We start from the raw sequence: 15,422 nt of genomic DNA, 5'->3' as shown, positions 1-15,422 counted from the left end.
AGTTAGGTCATTCATAAAAAGTCACCATGAGAGCTTGATTTATTTATTTTCCATTTATTATTATTTTTTTACTGCGAGCAAGATAAAGTGATCAACACCGACAAACATTATTATATTAAATATATACAAACTCTACATAATTCTGTATATTTTTATAATCGTCTTTATTCTTGAAAATTCCTACAAGCTTTCTAATGTTCTTGAATTATCTCTTCTTCTCATAAATAGAAACAATCTAAAATGTAAAGTCACACAACAATCCTAAAGTTGTGATGGGCCGAATTACCTAATAATTTTTCACTCTCCTCCTATACAGAGTCATCCTTGTCTCTTGCCTGGTGCAACTTTCTTGTAAATAAAATACTGGTTTGGAAATGTATGCGTATCATTCAAAATTATTTGCTAAAAAAAAATTGTTAAAATTTCCGCAATAAAAAATAGAAAAAAATACTAATGCGAATATTATAATTTTTTTAGTTAGAGATTCAAGAACAATATAATAATTACTCGATTAAAATTATAAATTTTGAAAAATATTAAACACAAGTCACACAACAAAGTTACTTCCTGGTGAGGGTTGAACCATGCACTTCCAAGTTTCCAAAGTTGCACAAAGGCATTGCAGAGACCTCCATGTCTCTTGTTGTTTTTTAGGTCAATTAAAAAAAAAAAAAAAAAAAAAAAACACTAGTAAAATTACACCACCCAAATATACAATTCAATTATAAGATATTTTCAACAATTTGTAACACTTATTAAACTAACCAGAGTTTTTTTTTTTTTTTTTTTGGGTGAAATGGGTGAGTATCCTATACAAAAGCGGAAAATTGTACATATGCTGTTCAAGAGAGCAAAGGCCTTAGAGACAATTGACTCACAAATTGTTTGTTAGGTAAAATTGTAATTTTTAGTCGTGCTTTCATTTGTGTGAAAATAATAATTTTTGAAGAGTTGTGATGTCAAAACCATAACAATTTGGTAACGTCGAAAAGAGAAAACATGTTTGCTAATTTTTTTAAAAAGAATTGACTCTTTTATTTACTATTAGAGTATAATTGAAAAATAATAAAACAATAAAATAACACTCTTCATTTTACTATAAATGTCATAGACAGTAGTACTATATAATGCGTAGAATTGGAGAGATAAAAGAGCAGCATTAACGAGGCTTCTACAGATAGTGAAGATGGAGATTGGAGAGAGAAAGCGTGCTTGCCAAGGGGTTTGAATTTTGAAGAAAGAAGGAACTGCTCTCTTCAATTTATAGGGTTTGATATTCAGATTTGCGACGAAGAAAATCAGTCTGGGGCGTTGACAGATGGGGCCAAAAAAATGTCAGGTTTGCGACGAAGCAACATCCAAGTATAAGTGTCCTACATGTCTCATACACTAGTAAGTAAACTGCTCTCTTCAATTTCTAGGGTTTCATATTCAGATGTTCGTAACTTTTTCTTTTTGGCCATTAGAGGAACTGATCGATCTTTGGTCTCGCAGTTGTTCTGTGGTCTGTTTCAAGAAACACAAAGGTACGTGACTCTTCTTATTTTTATGAGGCTTACAATTTGTTTTTTCTTTTTTTAATCTTTTGTATGCTTTACTTTGGATTTTGATTCAACATCGTACAATGAGGTCGTGTGTTGTTTTCTTGAGTGAAATATTGTGATGCTTTTCTTTAATCAACCATACTCTTAAAAACTCCCCAACTCATTGTTCTGAAAAATTCGGATTCAGATTCACATCTGGTTTGAAATCTGGTAAAATTGTGTAAAAGGCCATTAAATAGAAAGATTGTTATCTCTCTACACACATACACATACATACATGTGTATTTATGCTCAACTCAAAGCCTTTTCCTATCTATATGTATGTATACCTGTCAAAGCACACACACCCCACCAAATCATGAAAAATCTAGAAGAATAAATACGTAAACAAACTATTGATATTGCTTCAAACTTGATGTTGAAATTAACTAAAAACTGAACTTGTTTCCTTATACAATCTAAATGACAAAGAAATTAGAACTGTGAAATGATGTTGTGGGATGATTATTGATGGTGGGTAATTAAGAATTGAATTTGTTTTGTTAAGATGATTAATTATTCAGAAGCAATTGAAACAAAACTATATTGATTGATAAATTCCTTTCTTCTTTTCCTTTTTTTTGTTTTAACAATTTAAATCTATTCAATAATATTAAATCATCATAGGTGATTACAATTTTGGCATGACATTATATGTTGATACATAATCTGAAACAAATGCTAGCCAAGTAATCTTTTAAAGAATAATTGAAATGAACGAATTTTGAATTTATAATGTTTTGCCCATTGTAGGTTGAATTCTAGTTACAAGCTTTCCATTTCCTTTTCCCAGGATTATGAGGATTTTATTGTGACTATTGTTGCATATTTTGGTATGAGAACTATCCCATTTATAGTGCTATGTTTGAAACTGATGTAAACTTACATGTATGCTGCAGAAATTCCATGTGTTAAGCCAATATCTCCTTCCGAGGCAAAACTGAGTAAGGATTCTGTTTGCTTTGTATTTTGTCATTTATCTACTTGTTTGATACTATGCACTGAATGTGCTTGATTTTCTAGAGTCCTTTTGTTTTCTTTACAATTACTACTTAGTACCTACAAATTCATAAACATTTAGTACACAAGAAGTAAGTATTGAAAATAATTTTCTGGTCATGACTGGCACTTGCAAATTTGCTAATCTGTAGAATCATTGAATCAGAGAGATAGAAATCCATGTAGAGTATAAAAATTCGCTAATCTGTAGAATCATTGAATCAGAGGGATACAAATCTATGCTGTGGATAGTTCTTGTAAAATTTGAGTGGAATTTTGTTAATCTTACTGTTCCTTAGAGTCATAAACATGAATCCTTAGTTCTTATTTAGCTATAAGAGTGTTACTATACTACTGTGGTTGGTGGTGTAGCATGGAGCATATATTATACTAGCAGTTCCTATTTAATCATAAGTGGATTTTTTTTTTTTGGATGGGCCTGGTGGCACTAAAGCTCAGAACCAAAAGTGACACTTGTGTGGGTAGTGGTTTTTTTTTTTTTTTTTTTTTTTTTTTTTTTATTTTTTTTTGTGGGGGGGGGGGGGTGGGGGTGGGGGTGGGTGGGTGGGGGGGATTAAAAAGTTACTGTTCCTTAGAGTCATAAACATGAATCCTTAGTTCTTATTTAGCTATAAGAGTGTTGCTATACTACTGTGGTTGGTGGTGTAGCATGGAGCATATATTATACTAGCAGTTCCTATTTAATCATAAGTGGATCCTTTTTTTTTTTGGATGGGGCTGGTGGCACTAAAGCTCAGAACTGAAAGTGACACCTGTGTGGGTGGTGGTCTTTTTTTATTTTTTGGTTTTTTGGGGGGGGTGCGGTGGGGTTTGCACTATTAAAAGTTACACGTGAGGGAATGATGTCCCTGTGATAGTGTTAAGATGCTGGGTATAATAAACTTTCAAAACTTTTGGGTTGCCAAAGTGTAAATGCTAATTTGCCTGCTGAGAAATCTCCTTCCCTATAGATATGGCTTATACAGGATTCTTAATTCTACCGAAGATGGGTTTGACACCGATTGACAATAGGAGCTAGTAAGCCTCTATGGAATTTGCTTCTATGTCCTGAACTTTGGCAGACAATTGTTCCCACTACAATTTACTATATCCGACTTCCCATGCCATTTAAACTCTTGATAGATAACCTCAATTATGTCTCAGTCACTCCTGCTCCAACGTTAATCAAGTAGCCCAAATTAATTTCTCACATCATCTTTAAAATCCCTGCCCTACTGGCATGGCCAGGGTTGCCTTTTGAACTACCATCAGTGTTCAGCTTAATGTACTCACCATTTGGGATATTCTTTCTAATGTAAATCCCATTTAGAGGTTTTTCATCTGGCCAGTTCCGGTGGCAGTCATCACCTCTTTGACTTTAGCCAAGATATATATGTTTTTGGATTGAAGGATACTCATAGATTAATCCATTTTTGCTTCACAGCTTCTTGTAATCCACATCGGCATGTTAAGGAATGACTTTGTCTCGGTCTCAAAGTATTGGTGCCAGAGAGTATCCATGGCTAAGAGTAGAATGAACTAATTCTCTGTTAGTATTCTGACTGCAGAACCTGAACCAATCAAGCAATTTCAACAGGGAGTGTTCTTCATCCCAATTTGGCCATCATAACGACAATCATATGTGACACCTATCTTAATCTTGAACCCCCTACAGTCTTCGGTTTACAAATTATAACCCAGGTGACCATATGAACCTTTTTCTTATTGCTTTGTGATGCTTAGTTTTGAGAATTCTGGTTTAAATTTCTACAAGTTTTGATGTAATTGTATGTTTTAGACCAAATAACTTAGTTGATAAGGGGTGAATTAATGAAGATAGCTAGAAGAACATTATGCATCTAAGGAAGGGTCTGAAAAAATCACCGGGCCTCTAAATTCTTCATGAAGTCAGTGACACCCTAGGATATGATAAATTAAATTTAACCATTTGAGCAAAGTGAATTATCTTGTTGAATCAGTTGGATGCATTATGATATAGACATGTCAATGAAAGAACCTTTTGGGCATCAACAAAAGTATCAGGTTTCATGGTCATCATCTGTGTCACTGTCTTTGACATTGGCACCTCTGTTAGTTTTTCTTGTTGCACAGATGATATCTTGATTTATAGCTTCATATCAACAATTCAGATGCCATGATATTACAATCGCGCCTCTTTTATAATCAATTGCTCAATTAACTGAAATTTATGTTAAACGTAAGAGAACTTAATGATGCCAAAAAGCTCTATTAGAAATATATGGTTGAATGTGGCCCCATGCACAATTCATGTGGAAATCCATAGTTATAATAAGCTTGATGTGACCTTTAATGAGATGTTAGATAGAATGCTGTGTCTCTTTTACTGCAATATAGCAATGTCTTCTCAGATTTACCACTGAAACTGACTCAGCTTTTTGCTTCAAACCTAAGAGAAACCATATTTATAATAAAAAAATGAAGAAGAAAGTTTATTCCCTCATTTGGGAAATCCTATTACCTTCTCCTAGCAAAAATTTTCAACATGTGTAGTAGGATGTACCTTGCATTAGTGCAATTGCGTGTTTTGACATTGACTTTAAGTGCTTTCTTAATTTTCTTTCTTTCTTTATTTTTTTTGTGTTGCATAATCTGTCTCTGAACCTTCCCTCTTGAGCTTGTTCTGGTTGTAATTAGAGGTGATCCATGGCACTTCTTCCCCCCTTGGGAGGGGTAGGCTTAGTAGTTACCCAAGACTATGAGGATACATCCCTGATGCTACCTATTTGCTTCCGCAATTAATCCTTTCCTGAAGTGATGCCTCTCTCTAGTGGATCTGCATACTGTTGGAAGAATTGCTTTGTGAATGCTAGTAGGTTGCATCGATAGACTGTGCTTGTGGGTATGCCACTATGTGTGATACCCCCTAATTTTGGAACACAGGTTGATCAAGTCCGCGCACAAAATCAAGGAATATTAAAACAATTTTCGTATTTAACAAGCACAGAATACAAAGATGAATAATAAAGAATAAATAAACTGCTGAAGAAAACTAATAAATAAATATTACTTAATGATTCTCCAACAATTACAACTCGGAAATCCCATAACTCAAGGACCCCTTAAAACATTATCCAATAATCCAATACTATTTAAAAGTACACAAGATGAATAGATGAATGACAGTCTTCCAGCTGCGGATCCTCAACCTCGAGACTGGAACCTCTAATAACCTGAAAAATAAATCGTGGGTTAAACCCTACGAGCAAGTTCACTCTATCAGGCCTCTGAAAACTAATAAGCAGATCATCTCTAATCAAACCAAACCTAATAAAGTTTTAACTTTAATAAAGTACGATATACATGTCTATATATAATTATATATACTATACTAATCACATCCGTTAATAGGTTTATTAAATTTCCATACCTATTAAATAATTATTAAAATAATATTCATACCTAGACCAATCTACCATTTCATTTAAAAAAAAAACTACTTTGACCTTAATCCCATCCTAGTCAGTTGTTTAATCATTTATATAATAAATTATAATAAAAGGCATATTATAATTAATCCCAAAACCCGATGATGATTTTAACTAAATCACATATCCAAAATCTCAGCATTGACAAATCATCCATGTCTCCACCAATATTATTTTATTAATATAAAATAATACACTAACCAGTAAGTACTAGATTATAATAATTTAAAAATATATAATCATAATCCAGTGTATACATACAATAACCATAGATGATATTTTAATCATCTAACACATAACAATTTAATTACGCTTTGGCAAATTAACCATGCCATTATAAATATTTTCATTGATATATTGGCAACTCAACCATGCCTCCTTAAATATATTTATTTATACATTGGCAAATTAACCATGCCTCCACAAGTATATTTATTTACATATTTGGCAAATCAACCATGCCATTATAAATATATTTATTTATACATTGACAACTCAACCATGCCTCATTTAAGTATATATATTTATACTTTTAAATTAACAATTCAACCATGCTTTCTGTGTGTGTATTTTATTCATACAAATACTTAGGCAAAATACTTACGCCTATGGCAACTCATCCATGATAATTATATATGTGTATATATGATTTAATTAATTTATGTGTAGGATGGAAGGAATTATATGTATATGAATATATGATTTTAAATAATCAAGGATTATTATTGAAGGTATTATACATATATATATATTATATAATATATGGGTATATGTATATATCATTTAAGATAATTAAATTATTATTCTTATTTGATATATTATATTAGGCTGGTTATTAAATTAATCTTATGCATATAATATGCATATATATAACTCCTTCCATCACCAAACTATTAATTAATGGCATTTACGTAAATTAAACGTTTAAATTTAAAAATAAATTAATTCAGACATAATTATTTAATGCATATTATATGCATAAGATTAAAAATAAAACAATCATCGTATCAATCATCACACAACAATCATCGTATCAATAATTCACGAAATATAAATAAAATAAAATAATTAATCTAAGCACTCAATAAAACAAATCAATTAAAAATTAAAATAAACGCAATTAATTCAAATTAAATCAAATACATCATTTAAAAATAAAATAAAAGTAATTAATTCCAATTAATAAATCATTTAAAATATCGGGGTATTACACTATGCTAAAGTTAGGCTTGCCTGTGGGACCTATGATGTTGCATCAATTTATGTGGAACATTGATAACGACCCATCATGCCCACACCATGGGACTTTTGCCCACATTGTTGGGTCCACTGCTTGAATGATTGCAATTTGAAGCTTCGTCACCCCACCCCAACCAATATCAGTGTTTTAGCACGTCATTATCAATTCTAATGGTCATTGTGTATTCATGTCATTAGAACATTGAATTTGCACATTCTCAGTATTGTCAAACTGTGCTGAGAGGACCATGGCTCTTGGTTTGTTCTCACTCCCAGTGATGCTGACTTGAGTTCACTGTTCACATATTTCTGCATATTCATTAGGTTTACATGCCCTAGTGAGTGAGACAGCATGTGGTGGCGGCCAGTTTGTGTTGGCTGGTTGCTTTATGATGTAATCTGACCAGTGACAGTTTCCTCAAACTCATGGTGGCAAATAAAAGTTTATTTTGGATAATTTTTGTTACGTATTAATATATAATATGATAAGATAGGAAGAGAAGAAAGTGGTAGAAAGAGATATAAGAAAGAAAATGGGAAAGAGAGGGCACAACAAGTGATTTTTGAAGAGAGACATGCAAAGAGAAGTAATATTTGTTCTTATCAAAAAAAGAGAAGGAATATTTGTAGAAATTAGAAATTTTATTAGATAAAGATAATGAAAAGAGACAGAAAGAGAAGCAAAAGGAGGAGGGGAGAGATAGAGAGTATTTGTATTTTATTCAAATTATTATTCCCAATTTAGGGTTAATCCTGTTTTACACACTTGAAGAGCTAAGTTATAAAACCCTAAAAACAAATATCTCTTGCTGTGCTCTAACTGATACTTTCATTTCTCGGCAGTTTATCTCCTATCCTGGTCAAAATTTTCTCATCAAAGCATTCAGTGGCAGTTGGGGATGAAGAATCCTAGCTGCTGTTTCCATAATCTTTACCTGATGTAATAAAATCCAGTTTCTATTTCTGAATGGTCAAAAAGTTGCTGGCAACACTGTCAATGCATGGCCTTTTATCTTCTTGGTTTGTAAAAGTGGGCGATATAGTAATCTAATTTTAGATAGATTATAATGAGGTCTACCTTCATGCTCTATTTTTTTGTTTCAGCCTGCTATTGAGGTTACTGTAGTTTAGTAACTGACTAAAGCGTTAGCTTATCTGGATGTTCCTTCACACGTTTAAACTGACGACATGCCATCGGTTTTCTGACGATTCTCTTTTCCCTAAAGTTTCACCAAGTCCAGCATCTTTCTCCCTGTCCTATCCTATGTGTCCTGTTGTTAATGGATAATGGTATGCATCTCGATGTTGCTTTTGGGGTATTCCCCGACAATTTATTGAGCTGCGAATATTGTTTATTGGATACATTTGGATTTTGGTCTATGGGCTTCAATTTATGTAATTTCTAGGGACAGGTTCGATTTTTTTTTTTTCCATTGCTTCCTCATCCTTTGAAAAATATCTGAATACACTTCTTACCTTTTTCAGGCTCCTCTCTGGGGGCCGATACACCATTCAGTAGTTGGTTGCTGTTTGATGGTGGGTCTCTTTTTCTACTGATCTATCACATGCTAGTGTATGGGAGTGATGCTGTTGCCAGATGAGTAACATTTGTAGGCATAATTATGTTACCTAGATTGGGGTTAAGTGTATTGGGTGTAGGTGTGTATTTAAGTGTCGGACCTCCTTGAATTCCAAATCTTAAATTACGGGGAGATGTGTCCAAAAGTTGAATATGGGTATGTAGACAGACACATACCACACAATAAAATACATTATTGGATTCGGCCTCAGAATGAATGTCACCCTTTTCTAACTGAACTGGGACTGAGCTTGGATAGGGATTCATGTTTTATTATACTATAGTGTTCAATGATATTTTTTACTCGATTATTACTCAAATTAAATGGGATGTGGTAAAAGAAAAGGTTTCTATCTATGTAAGAGATGGGAAACTCAATTCTGATATTGAGTTTTTTTGTCTTCTCCAATCATGCTATGTGAAAGGGGTGTATGATTTGAGTTTGTGCATCTGATTCATATCTTGTATCCATAGATTCCATACTAATGTCATGTCGTGTCGATGTGTCAACTATGTGAAGGAAATAAGAGACTCCATGTAATAGCATATCATATTTTGCTTTACCTAATTGATGTCTATGTTCTTCCTAATTTATGTGATTTGTTCTTTTCTTTTAGATCCCCCCGCCCCTTCTCTCTCTCTCTCTCTCGGGTGGGCCTCGGAGCAACAATAAGGTTGTTCCATTGTCGCCTGGAGGTTATGGGTTTGAAACGGTAGTTAACCTCTCTGCATGTAGAGGTAACCCTTCCCAAAAAGCCTCGTGCACTGGGCTAGCTCCTCTCTCTCTCTCTCATATCATGTCATATTGCCTAACAGTGATCATTGGTTGGTGCAGTATTGCAAGTTTGGTCTGACAAGCAGTAACCATGGAAATTGTGTCAAAGATTAAGTTCGTGCCTAGTCTCTCTCTCTCTCTCTCTCTCTCTCTATGTGTGTGTGTGTGTGTGTGTGTGTGTGTGTGTGTGTGTGGTTAATGGCCTTTTACATAATACAGTCTGATGCCTACTTATTCTACCCATAAGGAGTTTCAGTGGTACTGGCTGATATCGTGACCAAGGCGCTTAGCCACAACCACTCCTCCTATCTTACGCAGAAAACTCTCTGATTTCAAATATTTCCAATGAATTTGAAGTTTACTTTCCCATGGAAGAGCACCCTTGGTAGTTTCTTCTTCCTTTTATGATCTTGCATTGAAGGATGTGGTTAGTTTTAATTCTCTTCCTTCTTCTTCTTTAACACCATTATACTGGCAAAAGAATAATTTTCTTTAATATTGCATCGAGAGTATATTTTACTCTTTACTTCGTTAGTTATATTCTTTCAGCCTTTACCTGTTGTACTAAGTTTTTATTTTGTGGTGGTTGCTGGCTTTCATGATACTCTCTAACATGCATTTGGGTATGGTTGTCCTGTACTGGTTTGCATTCAGGTGTTAAATCTGTTTGACCTCTAATACCTCCTAGGTCACTAAGACAGCTGAGTTATCGAAAATTTCACATTCTGTTCTTTTATATCTAAGTCTAAGTGAATTTTCGAGTGCAAAGATGATAGTATTGGGGCATTGCTTGGTGTAATAGTAAAATGCTTAGGAAGTGAAATGTGAGAACATGGTTATAATAGTAAAGGTTAGGTTTGTATGCAGTCTACCCCTTTCAACTTGCTGCATTGGCGGGACTAACACTTGGTAATAGTTAGTATAGGATGAGGACATGTTTGACTTGGCGTCCTACTTAATTTGGGATATTTACGTAATATTGTACAGTGAGAAAGTTGATCAGAGATTCTGCAATGTAGGTTCTCATTTTGTGACATTTACATAACATGGGAGCAGATTGAGAAAGTACTTTTGGAAATTTTGGCAATATGGAGATCTGTTTAGGTCCTGCGTAGAACATAGTTGCTATTGTTGGGTACTAATCTGAAACTGGCTCGTCCAAATATATACCATTCTGAGTTGCATCCTTTAAGCTGTATTTCATAGGAATTGGGTTTGTGATGATCTACGGTTACCTTTGCCTCTGACCCCGAAGAAAAAGACGAGTTCAGAAGAAGGATTGACGCCTACCGGTTACCCGCTTCTCTAGTGGTTCTGATCCCAAAGGTTAAGCATCCTCCGCGAGTGAATCATTTTCGGCCTCTCTCTTTTGAAGTGTCCATGTAAGATAGATTATACCCCCTTTATCTATCTTTGTGGTTTCTACAATGTACATGTCTAGTCTGCATTCACATCTACTTTCTGCATGGCTTAATGATATGCTCGTTCACTGAACCATGATGGTTTAGGAGGGGAGGGGAGGGGAGGGGGGGAAACTCTTGGGGGCAGCAGGAAGAGGAGGTTTGTAGAGGAGGGAAGTGCAATGTAGTATTTTCTTATCATGGTCCTTGTTATATTGTAACTCATTGCAAAGAGTTTTTTTCTGTGTTGTTTTTAGTTTTTCTAATGCTCTCTCAGTCTCTGGTCTCTCTGATGGTTGGGATTGAGGGGAACTGGTGCCTGCAGTCAATATGTGGGCCCACCTCTGGTTATGCTTCAAGGTTTTCTTTTATGGTTTTTGACATTATCCATCTCTTGTCTATCAGCTTCAGCTTCAGTGTCGCACGTTGAAAGACCATACCATGTTGATGAACCAAGTGAGGTGCTGCAACAAATGCAATTAGAGTCTATAGGTATGGTTTTCTAACTGGATCTGAAGTAATATGCTTTGAAATTCTTGAGACAAGTGGAAGGTTTGGGTTGCTTAGTTTAAAATATTGAACTTATTTGCAAAGCAAGTTTTATTATGTCAACGTTTACAAATTTATCAGAATTCTAGTACAACACTGACACATTGATCAACGATGCCCCAATGAGATTGAAGTGTTGCAATTTATGGCAAAACTGGGAATGTTATCCATGAAATCTTATAAAATGTAAAACTGTGGTACTTCAATTCTTAATTTTGCTACCCAGAAACAAAAAAAATAAAAATAAAAATAAAAAGAAGAAAAAGAAAAGAAGAAACATATTATGGTGTTTGTCTCAAAATTTCTCCATTGTGACCATCTATGAGACATTTACAGGTACAGTAACATTTATATCTTGTGTTCAAAATGAAATGATAGAATATAAGAACTGGCTAGAATGATATCTATTAAAATCTCAGGGCTCACAGTGGATCATTAGATTATTTGGTCACTGGAGCCTTTAGGGAATATGAATATATCAAGAGAGATTTTATTTGGATTCATCGCAGGGCAGTAGTATATTATGTGGTCATTGCAAGTATCGGTGGCATTCTTGGCAAGACTTTTTGCTCATTTTCTGGATTCAAATGCAGATTGAATTGAGAATCAAGCTTTTTAAAACCAGATTGTGGCTTCCAATGGGCGCCCAATGGTATGACCTCCCTACCTTTGAAAAGGAGGGGAGGGGTGCGACCCCTGGTGTGGGCTATGTGTTTAAGTACTAACCTGATGATAACAGATTGTGCCTAGAAGTATTACACCCACCAAAAAATAAAAATAAAATAAAATAAAAAATTGATTGAGAGAGAAGAGAACTAGACGAAGAGAGAGATGTAAACAAAGATAAGAAGAGAGGAGTAGAGGAGAGAGGAGAGAGAAGTAGAAGGGAAGAGAGAGAGAAGAAGATGAAAGAACTGACGTGGCTTCGTTGTTCATCTCACGGTCTCACTCTTTCTCTCTTCTGTTCACACTTTGACTTTTGGACTTTCTTATTTGTTTGTTCTTTTGTACAAAAGTTTCTTCTCTCGAACGCTTCGGCTTTCTTATTTGTTTATTAAATTGCCAAAAGTATCCTTTTTGGCTTTAGAAATGGAATAATCGAGTTTTTGTTTTTTTTTTTTTAAAAAAAAAAAACTTGTGAGGCGCGCCTAGGCATGCCTGACAAATAGGACGAGGCGCGCCCCTATTAAACATCAGTCAGCCTGGGATGACAACAGGCACTAGACCTGCGCCTTGAGCTTAGGCGCGCCTTTAACAACACTGATTTAACTCATTATTGATAAGCATATATTGTATTTCTGACTTAGCAGTTCAGAATCCCCAACAATAATTCCCAGCACTTCGACCTTTTGCATGATTATTGTGTATTTGCTATGATAAAATTTCAAAATCAAATATAGGACTTGCCTTTTAAAACTTTGGAGACAAAATGTACGGGAAGTTGAGGCAACACATGGAAGGTTTGTAGGATTGTGCATATTTTTTTTTCTTAGTACTCACACACGTGTCTCCACTGAGGCTTGAACCCCTGACCTCTCTTTGGGAAGTCAGAGCCTGATATTGCTAGGCCACTAACCCGTTGGTAGGATTGTGCATTTTATATGTGGTAATATCTTGATGCATCCAATATGATATTTTCCACTGCTATATATATGATGCCAGCACTTCTATCTCCCAGCTTCATTTACACCGTCAAGTCTCAATCATCTGTCCTGAGGACGATCTTTTTGCATAAAGGCAGCTTTACTGTTCCATGTGCTAGTAGATAATGGGGCTTTATTACCGGGCTCTTCTGTTCCTCTTGTATTCGCTCCTGGATATCCTCAATATTTTCCGTTTAATGTTTCTCATTTGGATTGCTTGCCACTATACTGAATCACACTAATCATTTTAGTTTTGCCTTTTTGTCGCATGGGTCAATTGTTAGTCAAAACACAGAATTTGCATTTCTGACACAGAATGTGTTCCACACAATTCTTCTACATTTTGATTCTGTAAATTTGAATTTAATTTATTGTTGTTTGTTTGAATTCATTTACAGGAGCAAAAATGAAGAGAAGATATATATATATATATATATGAAGAGTTCTAATATATATGTTGTAGCTGACAAGGATTACTATTATAATTAACTTATTTTTTCTACTACATTTAAAAATTTAAAAAGCAAGACTAAAAGGGATCATTTAAACCACCGTTAATAACCATAAAAAATATTTTATTTTATTTTGTTCTTTTTTGTGTTGGGGGGCTTCAATTATCCTACACAAAATCACCATTAATAGCCATAGATAAGTAGCATTGATAAGTTTTGAGGAAAAATAATTGTGCTGCTGGGGAAAAGAGGCTGGGGATAGAATGGTCTTAAGGGAAAAGGGTATTTGTAATTGCTGTGAGAGCTCCAAAACAATTGAAAACTTTTTTTAATCCTATGCAGCTTCTTCCAGTGAAATCCGTGATGCTTTAAAGGATGAAGAACTTCAAAAACTCATATACAACATAGATTGTTCGCCAGATGCTGAGAATGTAAGTATGATTTTACCTACTTAATGAACACATTGAAGATTTTCTTTATCCGGAACTTGTCACTGGAAGATGATATTGTATCCTAAATAAACTTAGGACTGGCTGAAACATTGAAAGTCAAATCAGTCACGACTCTCTTGCTTCTTGTGTGGATCTCTTGCCAATCCATACAGGGAAAAAGCAAGGTTGAAATCGAGTTGGGTCATTGGCTGTGTGTTATACTTGTCTATATATATTGAAAGAAAATTCAATCCAAGTTTTATGCTACCTCTTTCTAGGAACTCGACAGAGCAATGCAAGTGGATGTATTCCGCAAATTTGCTGACAAGGTATCACCTTCAATTGCTTTAGAGTGGACCTATTCATGAATCCAGCTGAATTGCTTTAGATTGTGGATTTTGGGTAAATCAGACATGATTACTTATTAGCTGTTATGTTTTTCTCCGTTTTCAGATTCTATCTAGCATTAGTCCACCGTAGAGTGGGGTTCTTGTAGCTGGACGAAGATATTGCAAGAACCTTGAACCCTTAGCGGAGAAGCGTTTTGTAAAGCTATATACTTTTTTCTCTTCTTTGACTCAAATGCGGCTGTCTATCCTGGCTCCAAGGGTAAAGTTCAACACAAAGTTTTTGTTTTTTAATAGAAACTTGATAAAGACGGGACAAGATTTGTTTTTAGGATCTTGTTACATTTTGTGGCTGCCTAATTTTTTTCATCAGGGTTTGTGAATTTTATCAATCATCGTCCATCCTATCCCCTATGAATTTGGTTGGGTACGTAAATCATCTTTCCTATAACATTTAACTTTTTAAAGTAACCATTTTTTTTTTTTCCCTCTCTAAATTGGGCTCACTTGAACAATCGGCGCCCAGAATGAACTTTCAATCTGTGCTGGGCCAACAAGAACCAATTAAAGCTCTACATTGGGGGCAATTTAGGCCCTTGTTGGGTCCAATTGTCCTTTTTCAACTAAAGCTTGAAAATGGGTTACTTTATGCGGGGGTGGTACTGCTGTGTGGGCCAATTCTCCCAAGGGCCCATAGTACGAGCAGATTCCGCCTGTCCAATTGAATCTCAGTCCAGTTGAAGCTCGGATTGGGCCCAATTGAGGCCCATTATGGGTTGCTGTACGGTATAAATTTGCATTCCCTACCAGCTGGGCTGAAAAGTCCAATTGAAGTTTGGATATGGCCCATGTAGGCCCATTATGGGTTGAGGTATTAGAGCCTGACTCAGCAGAAAGTATGCTGAAGGGGATGTCGGGCCTCAAGGGGGGATTGTGATGACCTTGTGGGCGGGTGTGT

General features: G+C 35.0%; 1 protein-coding gene across 1 annotated transcript; it reads left to right on the top strand.

The window, feature by feature from the left end:
* Positions 1–1,115: 1,115 nt before the first annotated feature.
* Positions 1,116–14,856, top strand: LOC132269109 (uncharacterized). Its single transcript, XM_059770150.1, has 7 exons — positions 1,116–1,392; positions 1,495–1,526; positions 2,483–2,527; positions 11,448–11,534; positions 14,029–14,117; positions 14,396–14,446; positions 14,571–14,856. Exons 1-7 carry the CDS (start codon positions 1,319–1,321, stop codon positions 14,595–14,597), a joined length of 405 nt encoding a protein of 134 aa, XP_059626133.1. The 5' UTR covers positions 1,116–1,318; the 3' UTR covers positions 14,598–14,856.
* Positions 14,857–15,422: the final 566 nt, after the last annotated feature.

The sequence above is a fragment of the Cornus florida genome, unplaced genomic scaffold, assembly GCF_030987335.1.
Source record: "Cornus florida cultivar Cherokee Brave unplaced genomic scaffold, ASM3098733v1 CherokeeBrave_3.0.0_Hap2_Chr08, whole genome shotgun sequence".
Classification (NCBI taxonomy): domain Eukaryota; kingdom Viridiplantae; phylum Streptophyta; class Magnoliopsida; order Cornales; family Cornaceae; genus Cornus; species Cornus florida.
The sequence above is the reverse complement of the archived record's forward strand: the minus strand, read 5'-3'. Positions and strand labels throughout refer to the sequence as shown.

Excerpts from the sequence above, each read along its gene's own strand:
- LOC132269109 (XM_059770150.1), top strand. The coding sequence starts at position 1,319 with ATGGGGCCAAAAAAATGTCAGGTTTGCGACGAAGCAACATCCAAGTAT. Across the intron at positions 11,535-14,028 it reads AATGCAATTAGAGTCTATAG|CTTCTTCCAGTGAAATCCGT; the intron begins GTATGGTTTTCT and ends AATCCTATGCAG. Across the intron at positions 14,447-14,570 it reads TCCGCAAATTTGCTGACAAG|ATTCTATCTAGCATTAGTCC; the intron begins GTATCACCTTCA and ends CTCCGTTTTCAG.